The sequence below is a fragment of the Rutilus rutilus genome (assembly GCF_951802725.1).
Source record: "Rutilus rutilus genome assembly, chromosome: 3".
NCBI lineage: Eukaryota > Metazoa > Chordata > Actinopteri > Cypriniformes > Leuciscidae > Rutilus > Rutilus rutilus.
The window spans coordinates 49,901,885-49,927,800 of record NC_140211.1 but is presented as its reverse complement, the minus strand read 5'-3'; the positions used below and the strand labels follow the sequence as shown (position 1 = coordinate 49,927,800).

At 38.8% G+C, this 25,916-nt stretch overlaps 2 protein-coding genes across 12 annotated transcripts in view; one reads left to right on the top strand and one right to left on the bottom strand.

The window, feature by feature from the left end:
* Positions 1-5,498, top strand: part of LOC311288550 (equilibrative nucleoside transporter 2) — a 41,548-nt gene extending 36,050 nt beyond the window's left edge. Inside the window, exons 13-14 of the mRNA XM_084406023.1 lie at positions 3,389-3,435; positions 5,467-5,498. Coding sequence (XP_084262149.1) covers positions 3,389-3,435; positions 5,467-5,483 — 64 coding nt within the window. The 3' untranslated portion in view covers positions 5,484-5,498. The remainder of the gene's footprint in view (positions 1-3,388; positions 3,436-5,466) is intronic.
* The window catches only part of mpdz (multiple PDZ domain crumbs cell polarity complex component), a 110,871-nt gene continuing 85,102 nt past the window's right edge, over positions 148-25,916 (bottom strand). For 4 of the 11 annotated variants that reach the window (XM_084406017.1, XM_084406009.1, XM_084406015.1 and 1 more), the window contains 19 exons: positions 22,358-22,429; positions 17,457-17,628; positions 15,983-16,179; positions 15,018-15,109; positions 14,866-14,938; positions 13,483-13,536; positions 13,277-13,369; positions 12,592-12,685; positions 12,352-12,497; positions 10,477-10,560; positions 10,173-10,366; positions 8,654-8,801; positions 7,356-7,442; positions 6,536-6,721; positions 4,360-4,482; positions 4,113-4,217; positions 3,384-3,472; positions 2,274-2,397; positions 148-2,197 (listed from right to left, as the gene is read on the bottom strand). In XM_084406017.1, coding sequence (XP_084262143.1) covers positions 2,051-2,197; positions 2,274-2,397; positions 3,384-3,472; positions 4,113-4,217; positions 4,360-4,482; positions 6,536-6,721; positions 7,356-7,442; positions 8,654-8,801; positions 10,173-10,366; positions 10,477-10,560; positions 12,352-12,497; positions 12,592-12,685; positions 13,277-13,369; positions 13,483-13,536; positions 14,866-14,938; positions 15,018-15,109; positions 15,983-16,179; positions 17,457-17,628; positions 22,358-22,429 — 2,280 coding nt within the window. In that variant the 3' untranslated portion in view covers positions 148-2,050. The remainder of the gene's footprint in view (positions 2,198-2,273; positions 2,398-3,383; positions 3,473-4,112; positions 4,218-4,359; positions 4,483-6,535; positions 6,722-7,355; positions 7,443-8,653; positions 8,802-10,172; positions 10,367-10,476; positions 10,561-12,351; positions 12,498-12,591; positions 12,686-13,276; positions 13,370-13,482; positions 13,537-14,865; positions 14,939-15,017; positions 15,110-15,982; positions 16,180-17,456; positions 17,629-22,357; positions 22,430-25,916) is intronic. The other 7 variants (XM_084406019.1, XM_084406018.1, XM_084406014.1 and 4 more) reach the window with 3 other exon arrangements.

Sequence of the window (25,916 nt, the reverse complement as noted above, 5' to 3'; positions counted from 1 at the left end):
TGTCTATGTAAGTTTGTTTTCTCTCTCTCTCGCTCTTTTTTTTTTTTAAGAAACAAAGATGGTTACTCAACTGTTTGAATTTATGATCAGGATCAATTTAGTCAAAGTGATGAAACTCCTGTAAGTGTGTTCGTGTGTAAGAAAGACTGTCATTGCTTACATTTTTTACATAATTATGTACTTTTTTTTTTTTATATGCTCACACTGAAAGACTTTATTCTTGGACAGAATTAGTAAACCGCTTCGCTACTGATAGTCTATAGGTGTCATCATTCTGTTCAGTATAAACGTGCCTCCTTTCCATGTAAATTAGGCTCATTATTGATTAATTGCACATATACACAATTGTTAGAGGCTTATTTTCCTGGCACAACTGATGTTGAAAGTAAGCAGACCCTTCTGTTGTGTGTCCTATTGTATTTTCAACTGCTTGAAACACTGGTTAAACTACTAATGTATTCTTGAAATGTGAATATTGCTGATTTAGGGAATGAGATGAATGTGCATGCAAAGTTTCGGAGTTTTGGAAATGCTGTACAAACTTGCTGTTTTAACTTTTTATGATGGGTCAGACTGATCTTCATTGGTTTCCATGCAATTTGCCAAAAATCAACACCTCAAAAAAACGATAAAGAGTCAGAAAACCTTTATTTTAGCTTGCCAAACTAACATGTGAAATACATGAGAACTTTTCAAATTTAAGACACAAAGTTTACTCAAAATTAACGACTCGTCTTCTGAATCATCCGATGAAAAGTTAAAAACATGTTGAAATTGTTTTGTTACACGTTGAAATTGAGTGAGAAACCCACGTTATCCTCACAAGGGTTTGAGAACCAGGGCTCGTTTACACGACACCATTTTCAATTAAAAACGGAAAACTTTTTATGTGTTTTGGCTGTTCAATTACATGACAATACCGGTTTGGGCGCCTGATAACAAACATTTGAAAACCAAGTTCAAAGTGCAAGTTTTTGAAAACAATGACCATGCGTTTAGTCTAAAGAGTGTTTCTTTACAAAGTAACTACATCGCCAACAACTGGCCTGACATGCATAATACAGCAGTTTTAGTCATTTTTGTGGATCTGTGTGAACGGGGATCACTTTGACAACATTGTCGTCTGTACATGGAACAATTCGAAAAGGAAAGACTTTTCTATTTTTAGTACATTGTTGTCGTGTAAACGTACCCCCAGACATGACATAAGGCAGATAAATACTACACTAAAGGCCCTTGCACACCGAGTCCGAAATGATCGCATGCGTTTTTTCGCATTCGTGATTCGGTGGCTCTGAATTGTCAAAACACCATTCAAAATGCTTTGCTACGGATGCGAAAAACGCAGAAAATTGAACCTGATTAGAATTTTTTTTTTTTTATGGACGAAAGTTTCGGAGGCAGTGTGCAACATAACATTTGACATTACGTGAGGTCGTATTTATTTTTTAACGTGCGCAAATTTTGGATGCGAATTTCGGACCCAGTGTGCCTTTAGTAGTACAAATAATGTAAGACACCTCAGTGTGCCATTGCCACTACAAGTAGTCATTAAATGTTTTTTTTTTTTTTTTGGTCTGTGCAGCTAATTTTGAATGAAAATCTAATCGTAATCTTTGACAAGCTACAATAGAGTTGTTGCTTTTTACATGCATCTTTAATGTTTTTCATAGTGTACATTTTTGGCAAATTGCATGGAAACCATTGGGGGTCCATTTGTACCCAGTTTTCTAACACAACAGGAAAGAGAGATAAGTGTGCATTTTCTAGCAATCACAGCAGCAGGAACTGTCAAACGAAGAAGTATATTATAACCAGGCATATAATATCTGGCCATGCAGTTGTAAGCACTTTCTGCATTTTAAAGCACAAATGCAACGTAAAGTCCAAGCATAGTATGGCAGATTGTGGGAGTCTGCTGGTTTCTCCACAAACTAGCAGTAAACAATGCTATGAGCGGGCACAATTCATACTCAAGTGTGTATTCCAGTGTTCAAAACAACTAAAGGACCTAATACAAACTTATTAGACGAGCTTTGTGTATGTGTGTTTATGACAGCACAGTGAGTGTGACAGTTCCTTTGGTTTTCTTCAGAATACCGACGGCCTCTTCGTGAGTGACGCCCTCCAAACTCTGACCGTTAACAGCGACGATTTGATCTCCGCGCTTCAGGCGCCCGTCCTCTGACGCGGCTCCCTGAGACACACACATTAGATAATGCTTCTACAATGCATCTGTATTGTGGCATCTGTTCTTTATCTACTAAAGTTACCTTGCTGAAGACGGTTTTGACGTAGATGGGAAGGTCACCATGTGGGCTGCCAAATCCACCCACAATGCTGAAGCCCAGTCCATCAGGCCCTCGCTCCAAACTAATGCTCTTGCACTGCGGAGGACTGGACCAAACAGAGATGAGAGCAAAGTTACATGGATAATAGATTTGAAACTAAAGTTTATGATCATAATTTGAAGAGATCTGGGGCTCTTAAGAACTAGTTTGACCAGCTAGCAGTTAGTTAAGAGGTAATCGGTCATACTTTTCCAATTCAAGTTAGATCAACCTACGTTTTTATGTAACCGACTTAAAAGTTAGGATATATTTTATTTTTATTTCAATTAGCAAAAATATTTTTAGTTAATGATAACACTTTTATTAATCGGTTATTAAGCAAATAGTTTTGTCAAAGTGCGTAGGTCACATTCATGCTCGTAAACAATGCTGTGAATAGTTGATTTTAAATTCCATGTAGTCAGATTTGGCTGTAGTAGCATTAGATAGAGTCTGGTGTTGAAATGAACACAGAAGTTTAGGTGTCTTTCATTTATTTGGGCTAGATTTCTTCTGGAGAAGTGAAACACTCAAAACTACAGGAACCTGTATCTAACATAACTATATCTATTTTGGTTGAAAATCTGAAACATTTACAAAAATAATACATTTTCACAGCACTTTTTCCATCTCTCATAAACCTCCAGTCACATTTTCACAGAAATGTGAAGTACATATCATGATTTTGTCATCATCAATGGTCAGATTAGCATTCTTACAACTTAATATGAACCATTTATTTACTCTTTTAGTGGCATTTGGCACATGGTATTACATTTTACATCCTGGAGGAGATTTTGTGCATGTATCCTTGTAAACCCTACATTATGTGAACAAAATGTCCCCACAAAGATACCAATATCCAAAACCCATGTCAGAGGGAAACGGATTAATAAACATACTAAATGATGCTTATTTGAAAATGTAAAAATGCAGAAAGTTTTCTGTAATGGGAAAATACAGCTTTTAAAGTTTAAAAATCATTATGTCTATGGAGAGTCCCCACAAAGATACCGAAACCTAACACGTGTGTGTGTGTGTGTGTGTACGAACCCCAGGTCATCGTGGAAAATGCTGCTGGCTGTGAGTCCTGCTGTCTGCTCTGGTGAGGGTCCAGTTACTGTTGTATCACCAGCAACTACCTACAAATACACACTTATGTGAGAAAATGCAATTCCCAATGTACACATACTTACCAGACTACTTTTATTCTTTTTAATGTTTCAATGTTGTCCTCCTTTGGGTAAATATCATGAAACAAAGTGGAGACCAAGGCTAGTGGACATGTTTTACTCCTTTGAACATTTCCAAAGGTTGGTTTATTTCCATGATTATTGCCCAGGAAAGCAAGCCATCACATTGGAAATCTGTCATTTAATGGCATCCTTTGTGAAAAAGAAGTGGGCTTAATTGTATAGAATGTGCACTTCAAATCAAATGTACTTTAAATCTTAAAAATAATATTATTATTATTTATTTATTTTTACTGTAGTTGCAGAGTACAGTCCTGCATTTACAGAATATAAGTATATAATATGAATGAAATAAAAGGCCACTTAAGTGTAGTCAAAGTAAGTACTTTCATGACTTTCTTAACACACTTAAGTGCAAACTAAATTGAATGTTTTCTGACCCTTAATTGTACCTAAGTATATTCTTTTAAAGTATAATATTTGTTTAATAATTACTTCATACTTCAATAAAGTATGCTTAAGTGTACTTCTTTTTCACAAGGGATATTATGGGTCGAGCACTACTGGTGTGTGATGTGTCGTTGTGTACCTGTAGTTGTATGATGCCTGTCGTGTTCTTCAGCAGTGAAACGGCTTTATTGTGAGTCATTCCCTCTGTTAAGTTTCCACAGATAGACACAATCCTGTCTCCAATCTAACACACAAAGTTAATAAACATGAGAGACTGGGGATCACAAATACACACACCTGCTTCAGTGCATCAGACCTTTTATTGGTGGACAAAAATAAAACAAAATGTTTCTAATAATCTTCTAACATCTTCAACTCACACGTACCAAGAGTTTCTGTGTCTGTGCTGCGAGGCCGCTGGGGTTCATCATGGCGATGAATATGGGCACGTCCCCCAGAGGACTGCCCACTCCTCCAGCTATACTGATACCCAGAGAATCTGACGGGCCCTGGGACACACACACACCATCACACAGAGAAAGCAAACTAAACCCTCAAAAGTTCAAAAGCACACACCATAAAGCAGGGTTATTTAAAGTCACCATGAAATCAAAATGGATAATTCTTGATGTTATGGAATACAGCAGTATTTATTATAAATGATCTATGCACATCATTATTATTTTTTTTAATTCATGTGCCCTCATAATCTTTAAAGTGCTCCATGTATGCTGTTTTAATGGCTCTAGCCTCCTAATTTAGTTTTGGAGGTCTCCTACAACAGGTTAACATGCATCCGAAGTCAAAAATCACTTTACTTTTCTCATAATATACATTGCAGCATCACCTCTTTTCTCAGTGTCTTATGCGTTCTATCAAGGATCTGGTCTCTCTAAACCCCTCCATTCCGAGACCATACTCTGCTCTGATTGGTCAGATGGCCCAGTCTGTTGTGAATGTGATTGACTGCTTACCGCACGGAAACGAAATGCTCATTACCATATCTGAATTTCAGCTCAGGAGGCTTCTTTAGAACTTGATACACAGTGATACGAACAGTAATTATGGCGGCCATTTTCAACCTCATCCTTTAAAAGTGCGTGCAAAATGGATTTTTCATGTCTTCTTGACATGTTGACAACACAAACCACACTCTTCCAGTCTCAGCTACAACTACAGTGTTGGAGGGTGGGTCAAAGTAGATGTTGTTCGCGGGCAGCCAGTGAAGACCACAGGTGAACATTATGCAAATGTATTACAACCCTACGTAGGCTCGTGCAAGAAGACTGGAATTACTGACAAATGGTTTCTGCAGTTCAGAAACAATCCTTCTTTCAGGAGACAATAAATGTATTTGTTGTGCACTCTGATCTTTAAAACTTTGCAGACATTTTACATTCACAGACAGCTATATTACACACTGCATGAAAGGTAATGTTAAAAAAGCATAGAAGGGACACTTTAATAAACATAAATTACCCTCCTTCTTGCAGTGACATCTCTTCTCTGATGACATGTTTACTAGCACAAGGGCGGGACAACCTGTCACCAATAGCAAACCACAACCTTCCAACCATCTAATTAATTCCCCACGGACAAAATCAAGCCCTGCCCTACATTTGTTCTTGTTCCAGAAGCCTTTTCACTCGGATATACGTCACAATAGGGAAGAAAGAACTATTGCAACTTTAAAACTGAGGGGCCGTTTACACGGTTTACAGCTAATAACGGAAAACTTGTTTTTGGCCATTCATTTACGTTACAATGCCGGTTTGGGGGCCTGAAAATGCAAGTTTTTGAAAATAGGTTTCAAAGTGCAAGGTTTTTGAAAACGATACCATTATCGGTTTCGTGTAAATAAAAAAAAAATTTTTTTTTTTTTAAAGGTGGTGTCATGTGTTCTCAGTCTCATAGGGTTTCTTTACAAAGTGATATCGCCACCTACTGGCCTGGAATCATAATACAGCATTTTTAGTTATTTTTGCAGCTCCGTGTGAAGCAAAGGAAAAACTCTTTGATTTTTAGTACATCGTTGTCATGTAAATGTACCCTAAAACCATTAATTGAAATAAAATGAAACATTAAAGAACATAATTATTTTATTTCAGCTAGTTACCAATACAACATTTCTCATTATCATTTACGTTGAAGAACTAAAATAAAATTATAATAACTATAATTGTATGTCAATGATACTAAAATAACACTGTCCTAATGGCCTATTGCTACAAAATGTTATATTTATCTTAAACTTTAATGTTTGGCAGAGGCTAAGTGCAAAATATGCAGTATGCAGTAATAACATATTCACTGTTTATTTATTAAAATCATAAATGGATGCTGTCTTTTTGGAATATCACTTTCTGGCGCATGACCCAAAAGATCTTAATTTATTGGTCAGCGAGTTTTTTGTAAAATGTCAAATGAAAAACAACAGAAAGAAAAATTTACAGATTTCATCCCTGGTCAACACCGGTCAATAGAAACATAGAGAGCCAATATTTGCCAATAGTCCACCAAGATTTCAAACTGTGTGAATAGGCCTGAATCACTGTAACTGACCTTTGTGAATTCAACCGTCCTGACGTCTTTGTCCAGCACTGCAAAGCAAGAAAGGAACGGTTGGAAATCAAGAATGAAGCTGAATATTTGTAATTTAGCAGATGAACTTTTCTTACATTCATGTGTTTTCTCTGCATCACCCTGTACAGCTGCAGGAGTGACTTTACCGCTGCCTGTCTCGCTTATCTGCACAGAAAACAGAGACTTTTTAAAAATTTTATTAGGCAAAGTGTGCACAACATGACTAGCTCGTCACCTTTTGTGTTTGTCACGCCATGTCGTAATTACCGTAATGGTTCTGAACTGTAATATGCTTGTAGAACTTGTAATAACAACATGTAAACTCGTGAGCTGCGACTTGTACCACGTGGCCGCTGTACCACCTGACCACTGCAGACTTAAGGTGTGTTCGACCTGAAGCAGCGCTGTGCAGATCGATCGGGGTATGACATCAAAGTACCGCGAGAACGATTCGAAAGTGTTGTACGGAGCTTTATTTACGGTAATTACGACATGGCTTGAACGCAGCACAATCTGCACACACCCGTCAGGTGCACACCAGTGTTGTTATTAAGTAAAACTTAAAAATTTAACTGAATTGAGCTGAAGTTACACTATTTGTCTTCTGTAGAGCTGCTTTACTGCTGAAATTATATTAGTTTCATAACTAATTTCATAATAATAAATAAATCATGGCTTCATAGTTGTAAGTTGGATATCAGGGTGTGCACCAGCACAACAAAAACACAAGTGTGAGTGTTTAATAATTGTGCGAAGGGCTAAGATCTTCAGTTTAGCAGAATGTGGATTTGTGTCTGACCTGACTGCTCCGAGACAGACGGCGCTCCGAGTGGAAAGGCCCCGCCTTAAAACGACCCACATCCAATCTGATTGGACCAGCACAATTCTGAGGGAAATCAAACCAGTTTATTTGATTAATATTTGTGTGTGGTAAAATGTATATGGGTTTTCACATTCACACCAGAACAATCACAACTGCCTCTTTAAACGACATGAGGAAGTGACATCACTGGGGGAGGCAAATTCAATTTAACTTATGTTTGTAAAATAGACACATAAAACATGTTAGTAGTTTTTTTAGTTAATGAGTGTTAGATTTCACTATTTCAGATGCTATTAAATGTTTTGGAGACATTGTTAAACATTTTCAGCGGTCACCGTGATTTTGCCAAGTAAGACATGCTCCTGGATCAACCTATTTTGTTGATCCTGGAATAACATTCCTGTCTCAAAGTTTAGTCCTTACCCTATCCCTACCCTTAAACCTAACCCTACCCATAACTTTTCCTTAAAATCAGTGGGAAATGATAGGTGAATAACACTGATGTTGAAGCACCTCACCCTGGTGACATAAACTGTAAACTTGTCCCTCACATCTGATTGGTTGATTGGAAAGTTGTTCCAGGATCAACAAAGATGTTGATCCAGGAACACGTGGTACTTGGTGAGATCACGTTCACCCTATCTTGTCATTATTGATTCACAGCTTATAAGAGAATTATATTTAATATATGGCAACTTAGTTAAATGTAAATGGTGACTGCATTTTATTGACTTATCAATGCTTTGCTAAATATTCTCCTTATCACACATTACTTCCTCTGCTTTTCACCGCAGTTATTAACTAAAACTAAAACCATAAAAAGCATTTCAATACTTCAATCAAAATTAACTGAAATAACATTTAAAAAAGCTTAAACTTATTAGTTGCCAAGGCAACATTTCTAATTTTCATTTAAAGCACTGAAATAAGTACAATTAAAACTTATAAATAGAAATTAATAAAAACTATATAGACATTTAAAAAATAAAAAATGACAAAAACACAAAACATTACGAAACTTTAACTAAAATTAAAGTGAAAACAAAATATAAAAATAAAAACTAATTGGAAATATCATGTTCATAATGTTTATGTTTACACAAAAAAACTATAAAAATGTATAAAAAACTATAAAACAAAGATTAAACCTTTAACAGCCCATTAGATCACCCAGTGGTATGCCAGATATGACTGAAAGTTTTATATCTTTCAATAAATTTGCCAAAATGGAAAAGGCACAGGCACCCATTTAACAGAATGACCTTGACATTCACCTTGAGCAGCGAGGCCACATACTCTTGTGTGGCTGATCGAACGTCCTCCCCATTAACCGCAAGGATCTGATCTCCCTGCATGAGACGTCCGTCAGTCTCCACGACTCCACCCTTCACGATGTCTGACACGAAGACTCCTGTGTCGTTCCTGAGACAGAGACAGTCGCTCGCTGTTAGCACATGGGGAATACAGAGCTGAATATTCATTTATGGACCCTTGTAAAAAAAGAAGTGCGCTTAATTGTAGTGAATGTACTTGTAGTGTACTTCAAATCTTAAAAGCATATTTTTACTTGCAGATAATATAATAATAATTAATAAATACATAAAAGGCCACTTAAAGGTCCCATGACATGAAAATTTCACTTTATGAGGTTTTTTTAACAATAATATGAGTTCCCCTAGCCTGCCCATGGTCCTCCAGTGGCTAGAAATTTTGATAGGTGTAAACCAAGCCCTGGGTATCCTGCTTCGCCTTTGAGAAAATGAAAGCTCAGACGGGTGAAACTGCAATCTCCCCCTTATGACGCCCTTTCTCTGCTTTGCCCGCAAAGAGAATTTGGCCCGCCCATGAGAAATGAGCTACGCGAGCACGATATTGGTTTTTCCTCGAGAGACATCATGGCTTGCAAATGAGCGAAGTGTTTGGATGTACAAATGAAAACAAAAGTATTTTTTTAGTTCCTTCATCCGAGCCTCTGAAGAACCAGTGGGTTATGTGAATTTCTGATGTGCAAAAGTTCAGACAGATAATCTTTTTCTCAAAATCATTCAATACTGCTTATGTATCAGTAAATCAAGCCAGTGACAAAACGATCAACTTCACGTCGTTTCTCTTAGTAGGGTGAAAATAATCTTATTTAAACTGTGATTAAAATATATACAGAAAGCGATCAAAGAACAATCCCTTTCCAATCGCCCAAGCTGTCAATCACAGTTTATTTGGACATTTGCCAAAACTCGTTATGAAATCAATGACGCTGTTACACTGCACAACGAAGCTCTTACTGTATTTACATCATGTTTGCATTGGTAACAGCATTAGTGTGAGTGCAGAAACTGCGTTGCAATGATAAGATCTTCATTCACGCGATCAACAGGCTGTCATCTGCTCAATGCTCATCACTGCAACCTTTTATGTGATGGGAATAGATCTAAATACTTTAAAAACTTCTCACGATCCATTAATCTCGATAGCTGTAATAGTAAAAGTTTTCAAGAGAGTTCCACATGTAATGCTAGCTATTCATATGTAATGATGTCAGCCAATCACAGCAGTGGGCTTTACACTGAAGTCTCTCAGTAGACACGCCCCTTCAAACAGAGCGTTCAAATCAGAGGCTAAAATCAGGCTAAGAAAATGCCTTTTATTTCTAATTTATGACAATTTTTGAAGTAAAAATCATACTTACATTATAAGTGCACCCCAAGAAACATCATGAAACAATAAAACAATGCAGTTCATGACCCCTTTAAATCACGCTTTACTGGTTTATACCTTCAACTAGTGTTCTAGTACCTTCTCCCGATGATGCTGAGTCCAAGACCACGGCCTGGTTTCTTCTGAAGCTCAATGGTCAGTGCGTCCCACAGTTCTTCTTCCTTATACTGACCCTCATCTCTGAAGACTGACAGACGAACGTGTTGCGGAGTCTGGCGCAAAACATTGATCGCCTCATCGTGCGTCGCCACACGCAGGTCTATACCATTCACCTGTTGAAAGAGAGTGGGTTACAAGAGAGAGGAAGAGAATGGCTGAAATGAAGTTGACATGAAATCAACCCTAGTCTAGTCAGAAGAGTGTCTGATGGTCATGATTTTACCTCCAGAATCTGATCTCCTGCCCACAGTCGGCCATCTTTAGAGGCGGCTCCCTCCTCGTACACCTCATGAATTATTATAGTTCCCTGAACACAGAAAAATTCTGGCTTTATTTATGTTCTTATAAATTAGTTCATAAACCCTTGTGAAAAGAAGTGTTTGATTGTATTGAATGTGCACTTGTAGTGTACTTCAAACCTTTAAAGTATATATATTTCTGTCAGGACCACTACCGTCAAATACGATTGACAATTAGCATACAGTTTGGATTGGCGGTATGGTTCCGTTCTGGGCAAGAACTCCCTGCGCATCCATGCAGCCTAGCATGAATAAGAGCAGGGGGAGCAACAATAACCCCCCTTGGGGTAAACAGAACAGAACCAACATGAATGTTTGCAAATATATTTAATTCAAGATTTTAAAGTACAACATAATTCAAGAATTTATTCTGATTCAAGGGGAATCAGAATGCCAAATCCTGACTGACGAGAGGAGGAGCTGGGGATGGAGGAGGGTAATTAGCTCCCGAGAAACGCGATAGCTGCTGATAATACTGAAGGAGCTTATATATGTATACAGTGATAGGCGTCGTATTCCTATAGGTAGATGTGGATCAGCTAAGATTCAGCTGATGCGAGCTTGACTAACGTGACCTGCCAGAGCTTGATATTTAAAAACTACAAAAACAGATAATATATGAATGAAATAAAAGGTCACTTAAATGTCCTTAAAAGAGAGAACACTTACACGACTATGGCCGTTTACACCTACTATTAACTTACCAACTTTGATTTGGAGACCATTTGAATTTAAAGAATCATGGTGAAAGCTGATTTGTATTAGTTCTGAATAAAATTTAAAGGGGTCATGAATTGAGAAATAAAAATGTTCGTGATCTTTTGAAATGTAAGAGGTCATTGTATTATAAAACATCTTGTATGTTTTAAAAACTAGTTAGTCCAAAAAGAGATTTTATTGAAACCAATGTCAGAAAACGACTTGTTTCGGATTCTGTCACATTATCATGTAATAGTGCGACGAGAGACCACCTCTACAAAACAAAATCAATGCCTACTTCTACATCATCGCATGTTTGGCCCCGCCCTCTGACGCATTAGTGAGTTGAGGACTTCATATTGTTTCTCTTAGTAGCATTAAAATAATCTGTTATTTAAATTGTGATAAAATTATACTGTATACAGAAAGCGATCACATAACTTTCCCTTTATAATCGCTGGAGCTGTCAATCACACAGCATGAGTTTAGCAGTTCTTGAGTCTTGTTATAATCAATAACGCTGTCTACTCTGCACAATGAATCTCTTATTTACAAGGTGTTTGCACTGTTATGATGAAAGCATTTGTGAGAGTGCAGAAATCAGAGTGACGAGATCACTGCATTCATGCCTGTTATCAGCCAAAGCTGTTACAATTGTTGTAACATTTCATGCAATGGGAAAAGATCTAAATATAATGCTATAATCAACACTTTTCACGATTAGTTAATCTCAGCAGCTATAATAGTAAAAACATAGTAAAAGTTTAAAAGAGAGTTCCACATGTAATACTTGTAAATAAAAGATGTTAGCCAATAAAAAAGTCCCAGAGCAGACAAAAATACTAAAATCAGGGTAGAAAATGGCCTTTTATTTCTAAACTATGACTTTTTTTTTTAATATAAAATTCATACATCATAAGTGCTTCTCAAGAAACATAAAATAATAACAAAAATGCAGTTCATGACCGCTTTAAATTTGTACTGTACAAGTTTGTATACATTTTGGTAATCTCCAGTGTAATAGTGCACAAGTTTATGTCAGTCTGCTGGGAAACAAAGTCTCACAAAAACATACTTTAAACGTTAGTGAGGTTATTCACCAGTAAAGTGTCACAGCCGCCCACGATGCTGAGCCCCAGTCCTGTTCTCCCCTTGGAGATCTCTATAGTGGTCTCACAGCCGGGGATGATGGGACACGTAGCTGGATCAGACGCCAAGGTCCCCGGTGTGGAACATCTGCTCGAATCTGCAACACACAATCATCATGATGACAAAGATCAGGTTCAGATTTATTCATGAACAAGTTTTCCTTTAATAACTCCCAGGCCCCTCCCTCTTACTCCTGATTGGCTCTGTCTCTGAAGATGTCACAGAAACATGCACCATCTCATCATCTACTGCAAGCAGCCTGTGTCCCACAGCAATCATGCCGTCCTGAAACACACACACACAGGTTTGACACACTCTCGGTAGGCAGCTCACTAGGTTTTGAGAGACAGCCAAACAGTACAGAAACTAGCAAAGATGCACATAAAAAGTCAAGTCAAAATATTTGTATTGAATACAATACACATTGTTTCAAAGCAGCTTCAAAGAAAATTGTTCATGTTTATATCTTCATGTGATACATATATACACACACACTGCCATTTCATTGCCAACATGAAATCAAAATTGACCCAATTTAGTTTCCTAATACACTTTACTATTTTTATTGTTTGTTCACAATTAATCAGGTGCATGTTACTTGCAAAAAGTATCTTTTTGTAATCATTAAAATGTCATAAAATGCTCCACCTCTGACACGACTTTCATTTTCAGCGAACATCACAAAGTCCTTTCAAAGTCAATATTTCATTCTTGTCCCACCAACCTGTCAAACAGGCACCACTTTTCCCAACATTTCAAACCCTATATTGTTCTCTGGTTGAATATCAGAAATATGGCGCATTACAAAAGTAAAATGGGTTGTGGACATCATTTCTGTTGTCTTTAATTTTGCACCTAGACAATAGTAATTCATACCCTTCCAGATGCTCCATTCTCATCTACGCTGTGAATGATGCATCCGTTCCTGCTGTCATCCTCCTTCAGAACGATACCCACCCCTCCATCCTCCTTCATCCATGAGATCGATAAAGAGACAAAGAAAGAACACACTTAACATCTCCAGAACAGAGAGAGAAACTGCACAAACAAAGAGTCAAAAGAGAACTGAAGAACTGTCTTACCACAGGAAGAGTTATGTGTTGGATCATGTCTAGTGTTGAGCCGGGTGTCTCCGGCTGAGGCGGAAATAAGAAATAACACATTAAACATGATGATGACTGAACAAATGAATGGATAAACGTGACTGGATAAACATGCAGTGTGAATGAATGAATGACCAAACGAACAAACACACAAACCAAATGTTGAGGGCATGGCTGTTTAGATTCAGATGTTAGTCCCTACTGGAATATTGTGTAACTACAACATCATGCGGCCAAGAGGCTTCAGTGAAAATCTTTCTCCAGTGAAGGCCATTTGAAAAATTATTTATGTATTCTGATCAAATACATGTTATTTTTTTGCGAGAAACAAAAATAGCTCATATTTCATAATAGTATAGTATTAGTATATGTTTTTAGAGGGCTCTTAATAGCAGGAAATTGATTTAATGAGATGAGCAGGAATGCTAACGGATAGCTCTATCTTAGGAATGAATGAATGAATAAATAAAAAAGAAACAAAGTGCTTAAACTAATAAACGACAATTCATTTGACATCCTTTTGTAATGTTAAATATATGCCTGTTTGCCTCCCTTGTGAAAACGAAGTACACTTAAGCATACTTTTAAAAAGAGTATTATTACGGAAATAATATAGTGAGAACTGAATGTAATGTTTTCTGACAGTTAACTGCATATTAATTGCAATTAAATGAAAATGAATTATAGTTTGAATTTTAAATGCAATTAACTGAAATTTTGAGAGCTTTTGACCCACTTAAAAATGAAGTTAAGTACATCTTTATATTGTCTTTGAAATATGGTTAAAGTGTACTGCTTAATGTACTGACAAGCATTTATGGTAAAATAAAATAATTTCAATTGAAACTTGTATGTCATGTATTTAAATATATTTGTAATTAATCCTTTGTAATGATGAAGTTGCAATTTAGTACATTTAAAATATATTAACGTTCCCTGTAATATCAAATAACACAGTACAGTTTAAATTAAAATCAAGTACTTTAAATGTGCTTTAGTATGCTATTCAACACATACAAATCAGTGCACTTGAAAAAATGAAAACATTTAAAATTCACTTAAATTTTTTTTTTCTTTTACATTTTAAACATTTAAGATTTGAAGTACACTACAAGCGCACATTCAATACAATTCATACAATTAATGTTCTTCTTTTTCACTAAATTGTTTTTTAAATGCTTTTGTGGAACCACACCTTCACTATAGTTTGGGGATAACTACAATATAATAGTATATTGTATTATACCTTCTTTTTTTAGTCTTTTAGAATCAGGGTTTGTGTTAGTATGTAGTAATAATAATCATATGTCATATGGTATAAGCACATGAACAATAGCTAGACACAGGTGAGTGTGAGTTTACCTCTGTGTGTGTGTCTGGTGAGTCTGTCTCCTTCATTGGTCCGACAGCCATCTGACTCAAAGCATCTCCATTTCTGAAACACACCACATGGTGTCAGCAGGAAACAGGCTTCAAAATCCCTTCATATCTACACAATAAAACCCTTGACATACCGGATGAAGATGATCTTGACTTTTGAGGGAGCACTTTTAATAATGGCAGAGGCGTTTTGATGACTGCGGCCGTACAGAACCTGACCATTTATCTGCAAAGGCGACAAGATGAATCAGCACTTGTAGTTTTACTTAAAACACTGGAATTGCAGATAATATAATATTAATAAAAATAAAAGAACATTTAATTGTACTTAAAGAGAAAACACTTCAGAAACTATGTCTCTTAACACACTTAAGTACACTTTTAAAAAGTACACTGTAATAATGTAAAATTAAAAGTTTAAAAGTACATTTTAAATCATTATGTTTTATAATCTTTTCTTGTGCTTTAAAGAAGTACACATATTTTGATGTGTTGACTAACATACTAAAGCACATGTAAAGTACTTGATTATAATTTTAACTGTAGTGTCATTCAATATTACATTTAAAATAAATATATCATTACAAATGTGTAATTACAAATATGTTTAAGTAGATGACCAACAAGATTAAACAGAATTTACGGTAACACTTTATTGTAAGGTGTCGTAGTTACAAGTTACGACATGTACTTACTATAGTAATAACAGTAAAATATGACCATAACCAAACCCTAACCCTATAGTAAGTACATGTAGTTAATTAATATTACTAAAGTAAGTAAAATGTAAGTAAATGAGTAAGTAAAATGTAACTACGTCACCTTAAAATAAAGAGTAGCAGAAATTACATTCAATCATCAAGTCTTACTTAAGTTGGTCAAAAAAGCACTCTAAAGTTTAGCTAATTGTATGTAATATAAAATTGGACTATAATACATATTATAATGCAATCAAGTGTCCGATACGATAACATTCAGTTCACACATAAGCATATTATTTTAAAGTACATTCTTTATTTAATAAGTGCACTTTTTTAAAAGTATGCTGAAGTGCAATTCTTTTTACAATGGGTCAAACTGATGCGTTACACACACTCACCTCCAACAGTTCATCGCCCACCACGATGTGTCCGTCTCGCCCGGCGGCCCCATTGGGGTCAATGCCCACCACAAACACACTCATGCGTGAACGGTCCCGGTTCCCTGCCAGGCTCAAACCCAAACCTGTGCGGCCCTTCTCCAACTCTATCATGTGGAGCTGACCCGGTAAACGACCGTACCGCTCCGTTACCTTCTCTTCTCACACACACACATAAACAAACATAAATTAATATGTTAGAGTAACTGAATCAAAGAGCATTTCTGAAGTGGTGCTGAGGCCTGCAGTTAAATGCTTTTACTTGTAAATTATACCTGTAATCTCTAGTGTCACTACATTATTGCTGCAGATCTTTTCTGTCTTATTGCCACCCCATAAAAGGTTTACAGTTCAATAAAGTGAACCCCTTGTGAAAAAGTAGTAACAGTTTTTAAAAAATGGCAACACAATTTCTAAAACTATGACTCCATTTCTCGAAACTCTACACACAAACCATGCACACAAGATGCAAAACATCACACATCTCTTGCAAAAGCACAAAAATGCTAAAACTCTTCTAAAAATTGTGTTTTTGTATAGTAACTCTACACACAAGCATAAAATGGTTAGCCATAAACATGTCAAACTACAGACGGATGTGTAAAATGTAAAACATTACTATATTGTGTCTTTTGCTTGTTCAGTGCGCAGTGGAGTGTACATGAGTTTGTCATAGCACTCACACATACATGTATGTGCACAAATGCTGTATGTATGCACAATTGTTGCACAATTGATACATTTTACAGCTATTGAACTGAACTGAACTAAAGCAGATAGCGTGCTTGCAGTTTTGCACACTTTGTCTGAAGATTTGGTATTTGAGTGAATGGTTTCTCAAGTACCACTTTAAGCGTGAAAGCAATTTAAAAAAATAACTGTAATAGCATTGAACGTGCACTTGTAGTGTATTCACATATTCACAAAAGTACATTAGAAAAACTGCACAGATGAAATGAATGTTAATGTATTCTAAATGTACTAAATTGCAACTTCATTATTGCCAATGTGAAATTACAAATATATGTAAACACATGACACAAGTTTCAATAGAAGTAACATTAAAATATATTTTAGCTTAACATACATGCTTGTCAGTACATTCAGCAGGACACATTAACCAAGTTTCAAATACAATAGAATTATGAAATTGCATAGAAGAATGTACTTAAGTTCTTCTTAAGTTAGTCAAAAAGTACTCTAAAGATTTTGATTTAATTGCCATGAACATACAATTAGGTGTCCAAAAATATTACATTCAGTTCCCACTGAGGCAATTTATTTTAAAGTATATTATTTTCGTAGTAAGTACTTGTTTTAAAAGTATGCTAAAGTGTACTTCTTTTTCACAAGGGTCTCCTTCTAAATCTAATCCTGGATGAGTGCAGTGTGACCCTCTGGTGGCGCTGTGTGTTATATTGTATGTGAGACTCACTCCAGCTGTATCCGTACTCATCCTCCTCTTCGTCATCAGGACCGTTGTTATGAAGAACGAGTCTGTCGGGAATCTCAGTCAGAGTGTCCGAATCTGTTTCCCCAACATGTGGAACAACCGGCAGTGACAGGACGGGTGTCGTCAGGATGATTTTCCCCTCCTCTCGATTCAGCTGCCGCACAGATTTAATAGTGGTTTTTACTCAGAAATAAAACACATTAAAAACTAATATACTTTATATCCAATTAGCACGTCATCCGTCAACACGAACACGGCATCCTTCATTAAACCCATGAAATATGAAGCTTAATGTAATCATATCACATTCAACACATTAAACTGTTCTTCATTTCTCAGCATGAAGAACCAACAAACCAAGACATGCTGCTGTTCTTTAAAAGCTTTGTTAATCATTTGATAGGTCTGGTAAATTAATGTTTAATGAATGAAAAGTAAACAATAAATAAAAAATATGGGTTACTTATCACACTATAAACAATATTACATTGTTACATACAGTACGTCTCAAATGTTGTTCCAAATTTGTATGACTTTATTCTGTCAAACAAACAAAAAGGAGATGTTGAGCAGAATGTTCATGCTACTCCTTAAAATTCAGTCTGTTCCTCATACAAAACTCTTCTTATGATGTGTCACAAATGTAAAGGGTTTGTAGTAACACACATGACGAAGATTAATAAACAGGAACGTCTCGGTTACGTATGTAACCCTCGTTTCGAGTAGGGAATGGAGACGTTACGTCAGTGACGACGAATGGGGTTTTGCTTAGAAAGCAGCTCACCTTCGAGTATACAAAACGAGCCAATAGCAAGAAAATGCCATGGGTCTGCGGAATTTGCATAGCGTAAGTCCGCCCCACCTCGTGGGTATATAAGGAAGTACGCTGGTAACATGCAGATATGTTTCTTCGCTGAGGAGCCGAGACTGACTTACAGAGTACACATATGTGGAGGTTCCAAAGATCGGGACGAGGGTGCCATAGGGTGCCCCGTCTCTGAGAAAGGAGGTCCTTCCTCAGAGGAATTGGCCAGGGAGGTGGTGTCGCGAGGAGTACTAGTTCGGAGAACCAGGTCCGGTTGTGCCAATAAGGGGCAACCAAAATGACCTGCTCCTCGTCCTCCCTGATCTTGCACAGGGTCTGTGCAAGAAGGCTCACTTGGGGAAACGCATACTTGCGGAGGCCACAGAGCCAACTGTGCGCCAGTGCATCCGTGCCGAGCAAGCCCTCAGTCAGGGAATAAAACAGGTCGCAATGGGACAAGTCGTGGGAGGCAAACAGGTCTACCTGTGCGTCCCCGAACTGATCCCAAATCAGCTGAACCGTCTGGGGATGGAGTCTCCATTCTCCAGGGAGAGGCTGAACCCGTGAGAGCTCGTCGGCTGCACAGTTCAGGTCTCCTGGAATGTAAATGGCTCGAAGCGACCTCAGATGCTTCTGACTCCATATTAGGAGGTGGCGGGCGAGTTGCGACATACGGCGAGAGTATTGTACTGTCGTGGTATTGTCTGATCGGACTAGTACGTGCTGGTTCTTGAGCAACGTACGGAAGCGGTGCAGAGCCAGACGTACTGCCAGCAACTTCCCATAGAGGAACACGGGCTGCCTCGACGACCTTAGTCGCGAGAAGACAGGGCTAGCCCGAATGGGAGAACCGCCTACTGGTATGCCTGCCCCTCGAAAGCAAACCGTAGGAACGGTCTGTGTCGAGGAAGAATGGAGACATGGAAGTAGGCTTCCTTCAATGTCGATCGCTGCAAACCAATCCTGTGGCCGCACACATAGAAAATGCGTTTGGCCGTGGCACCTTGAACAGCAGCCTGTGAAGGGAGCGGTTCAGGACGCAGAGGTCCAGGATTGGCCATAACCCACCGGATTTCTTCGGGACAGTGAAGTAGGGGCTGTAAAGCCCGGACCTCATTTCGGCTGGAGGGACAGTCTCGATCGAACCCTTCGCCAGTAGGGTGACAACCTCCGCTCTCATGATAGGGGCATTGCCACCGACCAAAGTAAAGCGGCCTCCCCTGTCTTGCGGGGAGGAGACCATGCGAACTGAATCTCAAAGCTGAGCCTGATGGTTCGGGCGACCCAGCGGAACAGGCCAGGCTCCCAAGAACTGTGCCAGCAGGGTCATGCGAACCACAGACGTACCCTCGGTGGTGCAGCGAAGCGGAATGACCGGCCCAGACGTGGGTGGCATAGCAGCCCGGTGTGGGGGCACGGTCATTAGCCGCGTCCTGCCAGAGGAGGCCAGGGAAGGACCAGCGTTCCACGGGGGCGTGCTCTGGCAGGGGTCTGGCGACAGAGGGGGATGAGAGTGGCGAGGCTCGTGAGCTCAGCCTTTTGGGGCTCGGAGGAAGGGGCATCAGTTCTTGAAACAAGAGATTCTCCCCTGGCCCTCCACCAGGGGAATGAGTGGCCCTGCTACCAGCTCCTGAGAAGATCTGAGCCCTAACTCCAAGCTGCCCAACGGGCGGTGCCGCCCTCCTGCAACCCTCTCCTGCTCGGGGCCAGAGAAGGCTCGAGGGGAGGGGCTGCAGGTAGGCAGCCTCGGCGGGAAGCAGACTAAGGAGACCGGATGGATGGATGACCGTTGGTTCAGAAGGCCTCAGTCTGCTTCTGGGGGGGTCGAAGACTGTAGGGTACAGTCCTCAACCATACCGCCGAGGAGCCAAGCCTGGGACATGGGGGAGCTGAGAAAATTAATTCTCAGACCCCCTCACATCAACCTGGCTGAACCCATTCCTGGACCACACTTGTGGACATCACCTGGCCCAGGGATCACGCAGGTACCGATGTCGCCCGTAGAGCGAGGTCAGTAGTGTGCGTGGCTGATCGACCAGCCCGGACATGGGAGGCATAGCGTCCCTGCATGGGTGCGTGGTCGAGTTTTCGCATTCTGTCAGTGTTGGCCAGGGAAGGACCAGCGTTCCACAGCGGCCTGGTCTGACAGAACTCCCAGGTCAGCACTGCCACTGCCTCACAGAACTCCATGCATGTGCCACGATAGTGACAGAGAACATACAGCCGATGATCGGCACGCGATCGAGTGCAGCGAAGGCGGAGGACGCCTGCGGGCTGCGATAAGTCACGGGGACTCTCGCGAGCCGGAGGCATCCTGATGCACGTCCGGGAGAAAGGCACTGGGGGCGAGTGCTGTAGAGCAACACGTGCACAGGAACCAATCATCAAGCCTACAGCGCTCGGTGGGAGGGCGGCGCCACTCCAACCGATGCTTTCAGCTGCCCGGGAAAGCATGGCCATCAGCTCTGAATCTGACTCGACTAACGCTAACACTCCTGAGGGAGGCAACGCAGTTGAATCCTCATTTCCAGTGGAATCAAGCCCGCCTTGTGATGCTGTGAGTGACATGACACCATCTGCTGGAGCCCCGAATAAAAACACTGGGTCCCCAAGAGGAACCAGGCACAGACGGAAGCCCCACGGTTTGCAATGTGGAGGGGGGCGTGGCCCAAGGAAAGCTCGTCGGTATTATGCCACACCATAACCCTCAGATCACCCTGGCCACCAGCCAAAGTATCCCCTCTCGAGGAAGAGATAGATTGGGGTGTGGCAGAGGGGACTCTAACACGGATCATTGAGTTTCGATCTATAAACGATCTACCATCGATCTGATGGTCATGTTCCCGCAATGAAAACATGACTCATCCACGAGCGCTGCCAAGCGTGATTAAGCCCAACACACGAAACAGCGCTCGTGACCGTTAGGCAGATGAATCATGCGCCCACATCCAGTAAATACACGGGCGAGCCGTCTTGAAAAAGACGTGCCGCGTGCAGCTCTTTTAGAGAGAGAAAAATGTTCAGCAGAGTGCTGAAGCGCCCAGGGAGAAACACACACACTGTTGGGCAGATCACTGCACAGATCAGCAGCAGGCAATGCGATCTCGCTGGAACGCGCTGTCACACCAACACACTGAAGAGCCGCTCGTCTCGTAGAGTGAAGATGATTCAGAATGGCTTGTAGGAGTGAAGAGAACTCTTGGCGAAAACATATCTGCATGTTGCCAGCATACTTCCTTATATACCCACGAGGTGGGGTGGACTTACACTATGCAAATTCCGCAGACCCATGGCATTTTCTTGCCATTGGCTCGTTTTGTATACTCGAAGGTGAGAGGCTTTCTAAGCGAAACCCCATTCGTCGTCACAGGCGTAACTCATAGTGACCACGAAATGGAACTGACTTTACTAATAGATTCAAGAATGACAACAACTCCTTAAACGTATAAACGTAACGAGAATGAGCAAAACAGGGATATACATATATATATATATATATATATACATAGCGTAAATGAGGAACTAATCAAACACCTGAACTTGATTAACCCATGAATAGCCATAGAAGCAAACGAGAACTAATACAGACATGACAGAAACTAAACTAAACATAACTGTGACATGATGCTTTTTAGTCTTTTTTTGAGTTGGACAACTCTTGTGATTTCACTGTATGGAAAAAGAACAGCATCTGCTAAACATCTCCTTTTCTATGCCACAGAATAATGAAAATCATGAAGATTTATAGGTAAATGGTAAGTAAATGACAAATCTTTTTTGTGTCAAAAAACCCTATTCATTTTAAATTAATTTTAATTCAGCCTTTTTTAATTGTGCTAATATCTGCATATTCATATATTTAGTAGTCATCATACAAATAAGGACAATTTTTATTTTATATGTATACATATTTATTTACTTGCATATATAATTATAAACACAAATTAAGATAAAAAACAAAGAACAAAAAGAGGGTTTTAGGGTCATATATATGCAAATGTTATGAAATAAAGTTCCATAACTGCATATGGATGGGAAAGGAAACACATACACACCCACACCCACACAAAACACAAACCTTAAACGGTGTAGGAGTGAAAGGATTAGTCGAACATAGACGAAGGAAAGGTCTACTTTGAGTGTCAACGGCCTACAGAAAACAGAGAATAACCAGCACCAGTGAGACAGAGACAGAGAGAGGGAGACAAGGAAAGAGGGAGGTCAAGTACTCATACAGACTATACAGCAGTGCACAATACAAAACATTATCTACACTACAACTGCTGTTCTTAAGTCGGCATGTGAACAGGGCATGTCACAAGCTGGCCTGAAACTCAGCTGGTCATCTTTACTGTTGATCTTTGAGAGCCTACAGTCTTTCTGCCTCTAATGAAATAGAATACTAGCCAAAGTCTCTTTTAAGGAAAGTCTGTTCACTCGGCGGCCATATTTGCAAAGCCTCCTTGCAACTATTTTGGGCATCTGAGACCAAAACCTCTCTACTTGAATGAGGGAATCCTGAAATCTCAACAACTGCTTGCCAAACTCACAATTAAATAACATATTTCAAATCAACAACAAAATCTAACATAAACTGTCCCATAAATGTTGTTTCTTTTACTCAAACAGAATAAAAAAAAAAGCTTATTTTTGAGGCTAGACAAGAAAATGTGAATGTGCAGTCCTAAGCGCACATCTTAGAACACTATTTCTATAGCAACTGGAGTTTCTAATGGCATTTCTCAATCAGCGATTGGTTCTTTTATTTAGAAGGTGGGACTAATTCCGCCATATTGCGCGTTGCACTTTCATTCATAAGTAACATGAGTGCACCGTCTTTCTATATATTAAGTCTTTTTACTAGCTTAGTACGTACTTTGTGTAATATTGAATATTGTGTAGTATACACTATACTGCCTGCTAGTTTTGAACATTGGTATCCAACATCATCGTCACAAGATTTGATCACATTGCATGTATGTGGTATTAATTTTGAAATGATTTTTCTTTTTAATGTTAATTACATTTTATGTAAAAATTTACACTTTTATAGTACAATCAAATAAATGAGTCAAGAAAATATGATACAAATCATGCCTGTAATTTTTTCACATTCATCTGTTGCATTGGAAATGGAATGTCAAACTAAGCATGTTGCATTGTGGGATATAGTGGTCCACACAATGTACTTTACTTACTGTATATGGCACATTTGGGAAAATAGGTCAGAGTGTTGTTGTTGTTAACTAAATCTAAGGCAAACAAAATATTTCAATTTTTAAAATTGAAATAATGCTGAGATAAATAAAAAATGGCTAAAAATTCTAATGAAAACAAAAAAGAAATCTGAATTTCATAACTTTAATTCAAAATATTAATTAATACCGTAGTAGTATATAAATAACACTGGTATGTCATCCTATTATATGCATACAGAAATTCACATACTATATACAGACATAGTAGACGAAGTTGTTAGTATGCTATTCTGAACACTGCCTCAAGTCTCAGATGGCACAGCTAGGGAGCCTTCAAAGACGCCTAAAGCTTTCTGCAAGCAAAAAGCTTATGAGTTGGTTAAATATGCATTGCCCATCACATTGGCTGGCTTCTGCACAACGTCTGGCTGCCCAGGGTTTCATCAGTTCACAAGTCTTGCTTACGATGTAGTGGGCTGCAAGATTGTCTAAGTGTCTAAGCTCCATCTTATTTTACCAATGAATTCTGATGGTTTTTCCAGTTGTTTGTTATTAGCTACTAGATAAAATCATTGTAGCTTGGTGGGGTAGCATTTCCATTTTTGGATCTCTAGATGTCAGGAAACAATCCTTAGAATTTAGCGATTTAAACAATTATTTATATTAGTGTGCAAATGTATGTTTTGTTAAAGGGGACATATCATGAAATCTGACTTTTTCCGTGTTTAAGGCGAGACGGCAGGCAAAAACAGATTTTTCATGCAGTGGTCAGTTTTGAGATTTTGGGCTAGTTTACTCCTTCAATATGTGTTCTTTCAAGCTGCTATCAAGAAAACGTTGAAAATATACATTAAGATGTTTATTTTATTACATTTTGTTTACTTGCGGTAGTAAGTTTCTCCCGAATTTACCAAGAAGTTAGCATTCCAACGCGACATGCCGAGTTCCATTTGTTTACTGAAGTCTGTCATGACCGGTATCGTTGTAAAGCTCTGAGTCTCCTGCACAACGCTGTGTAACCCAAATATGGGCATTTCCTTTCTATCAGTAACCAATCGTGAATGTCCAAAAGGGGATTTAAAGCTAATGACGAAATCTCATTTAGAGCTATTTAAAACTTTAAATGCCGTTTTCTCAAAATGAGTTTTTTGTCATTGTCCAGTACAAACATCTCAGCCTATGTAGCACCTGTGTACACCAAACTTTCCAGTTATACACTTAGCAGTATTCTGAAGATATTTTCAGAGGGATTTGTTAATAAATCATTCCTGGCCTGATTTATGTGAAAATCGATTTTTTTAAGGCTATGGACAGTATATTTTGATTTCCTAGGTAATTGTTAATAAAATTCATTTTAATTGCAAGTAATGATAGTGTGCGGGAGTTCCTTATCTGCTGAAACGACCTACCTATTTGGTCTTGTTATCCTACGCACCTATCACCTGCAGGTGTGTGATGGAGTTTGTTCACTAATTTCCTAGGTAATGAAAGCATATATCCTGAAATCCCTCTGAAATTTCTTTTTCATCTTGTGTGTAAACAAAATGAAAAAATAATTTTCCACCTGGCTTTATCATATGTTCAGATCTATCTACCGAAAATATATGCAAAATCGGGCATATTTAATTAGATAATGCCTAATTTGCATAATTAAACATACAAATTTCAAAAACTTGTAATTCATTTTTTTTTATATACTTGTGTAAGTAATCAGCTGAGGAAGTTTCATGGTGATATCTATTATTTTAAAATTTCACCCTATTCACCTGTAGTGTCTCGCCTTAAGTGCTTTAAACGGGTCCCTGGTGCATCTACCATCCCAGAAAACGTGAAAAGAGACAACCTAACAAATAAGCCGATCAGATTTCACTCCCCTTCTGACATAGGAAGGGGATCTTATTATAATATTACCATCCCTTAATCTGCACGTTTCCACCCACTGCGCCACCATTTGATTTCATTGAGTTGACTACTAGTACATTATTACTACTCATATGTGTAACCAGTTCTAACGCGATGGCAAAAGTTCGAGCAAAGCATGCAAACTGTTCTGTCGTTGGCTGCACAGACGAGCACAGAACACTATTTGACCAAAACATGTCACAGCTGGGAACTGTGTCAACTTGTGTAAAAGTCGATGAGATGAATCAATGTAACTCCACAACAACTATATAAATGTATCCACTAACCATTCAGAAACGTCCAGGTGCGTCTAAAAGTTGCAACCTCTTCCTGAGTCTCTCCGTAAGACTGCACTCCGCTACTGGTTATTTCTGAGATTTTGGATGAGTGAGATTATTTGCGTGTTTTGTTATTGTATCCGAAGCTCGTGTAAAGGATCGGCCGTCTTCTGAATGGGGCGGGGAACAGCAGCTCATTTGCATTTAAAGGGACACACAAAAATTGTGTGTTTTTGCTCACACCCAAAAAGGGGCAACT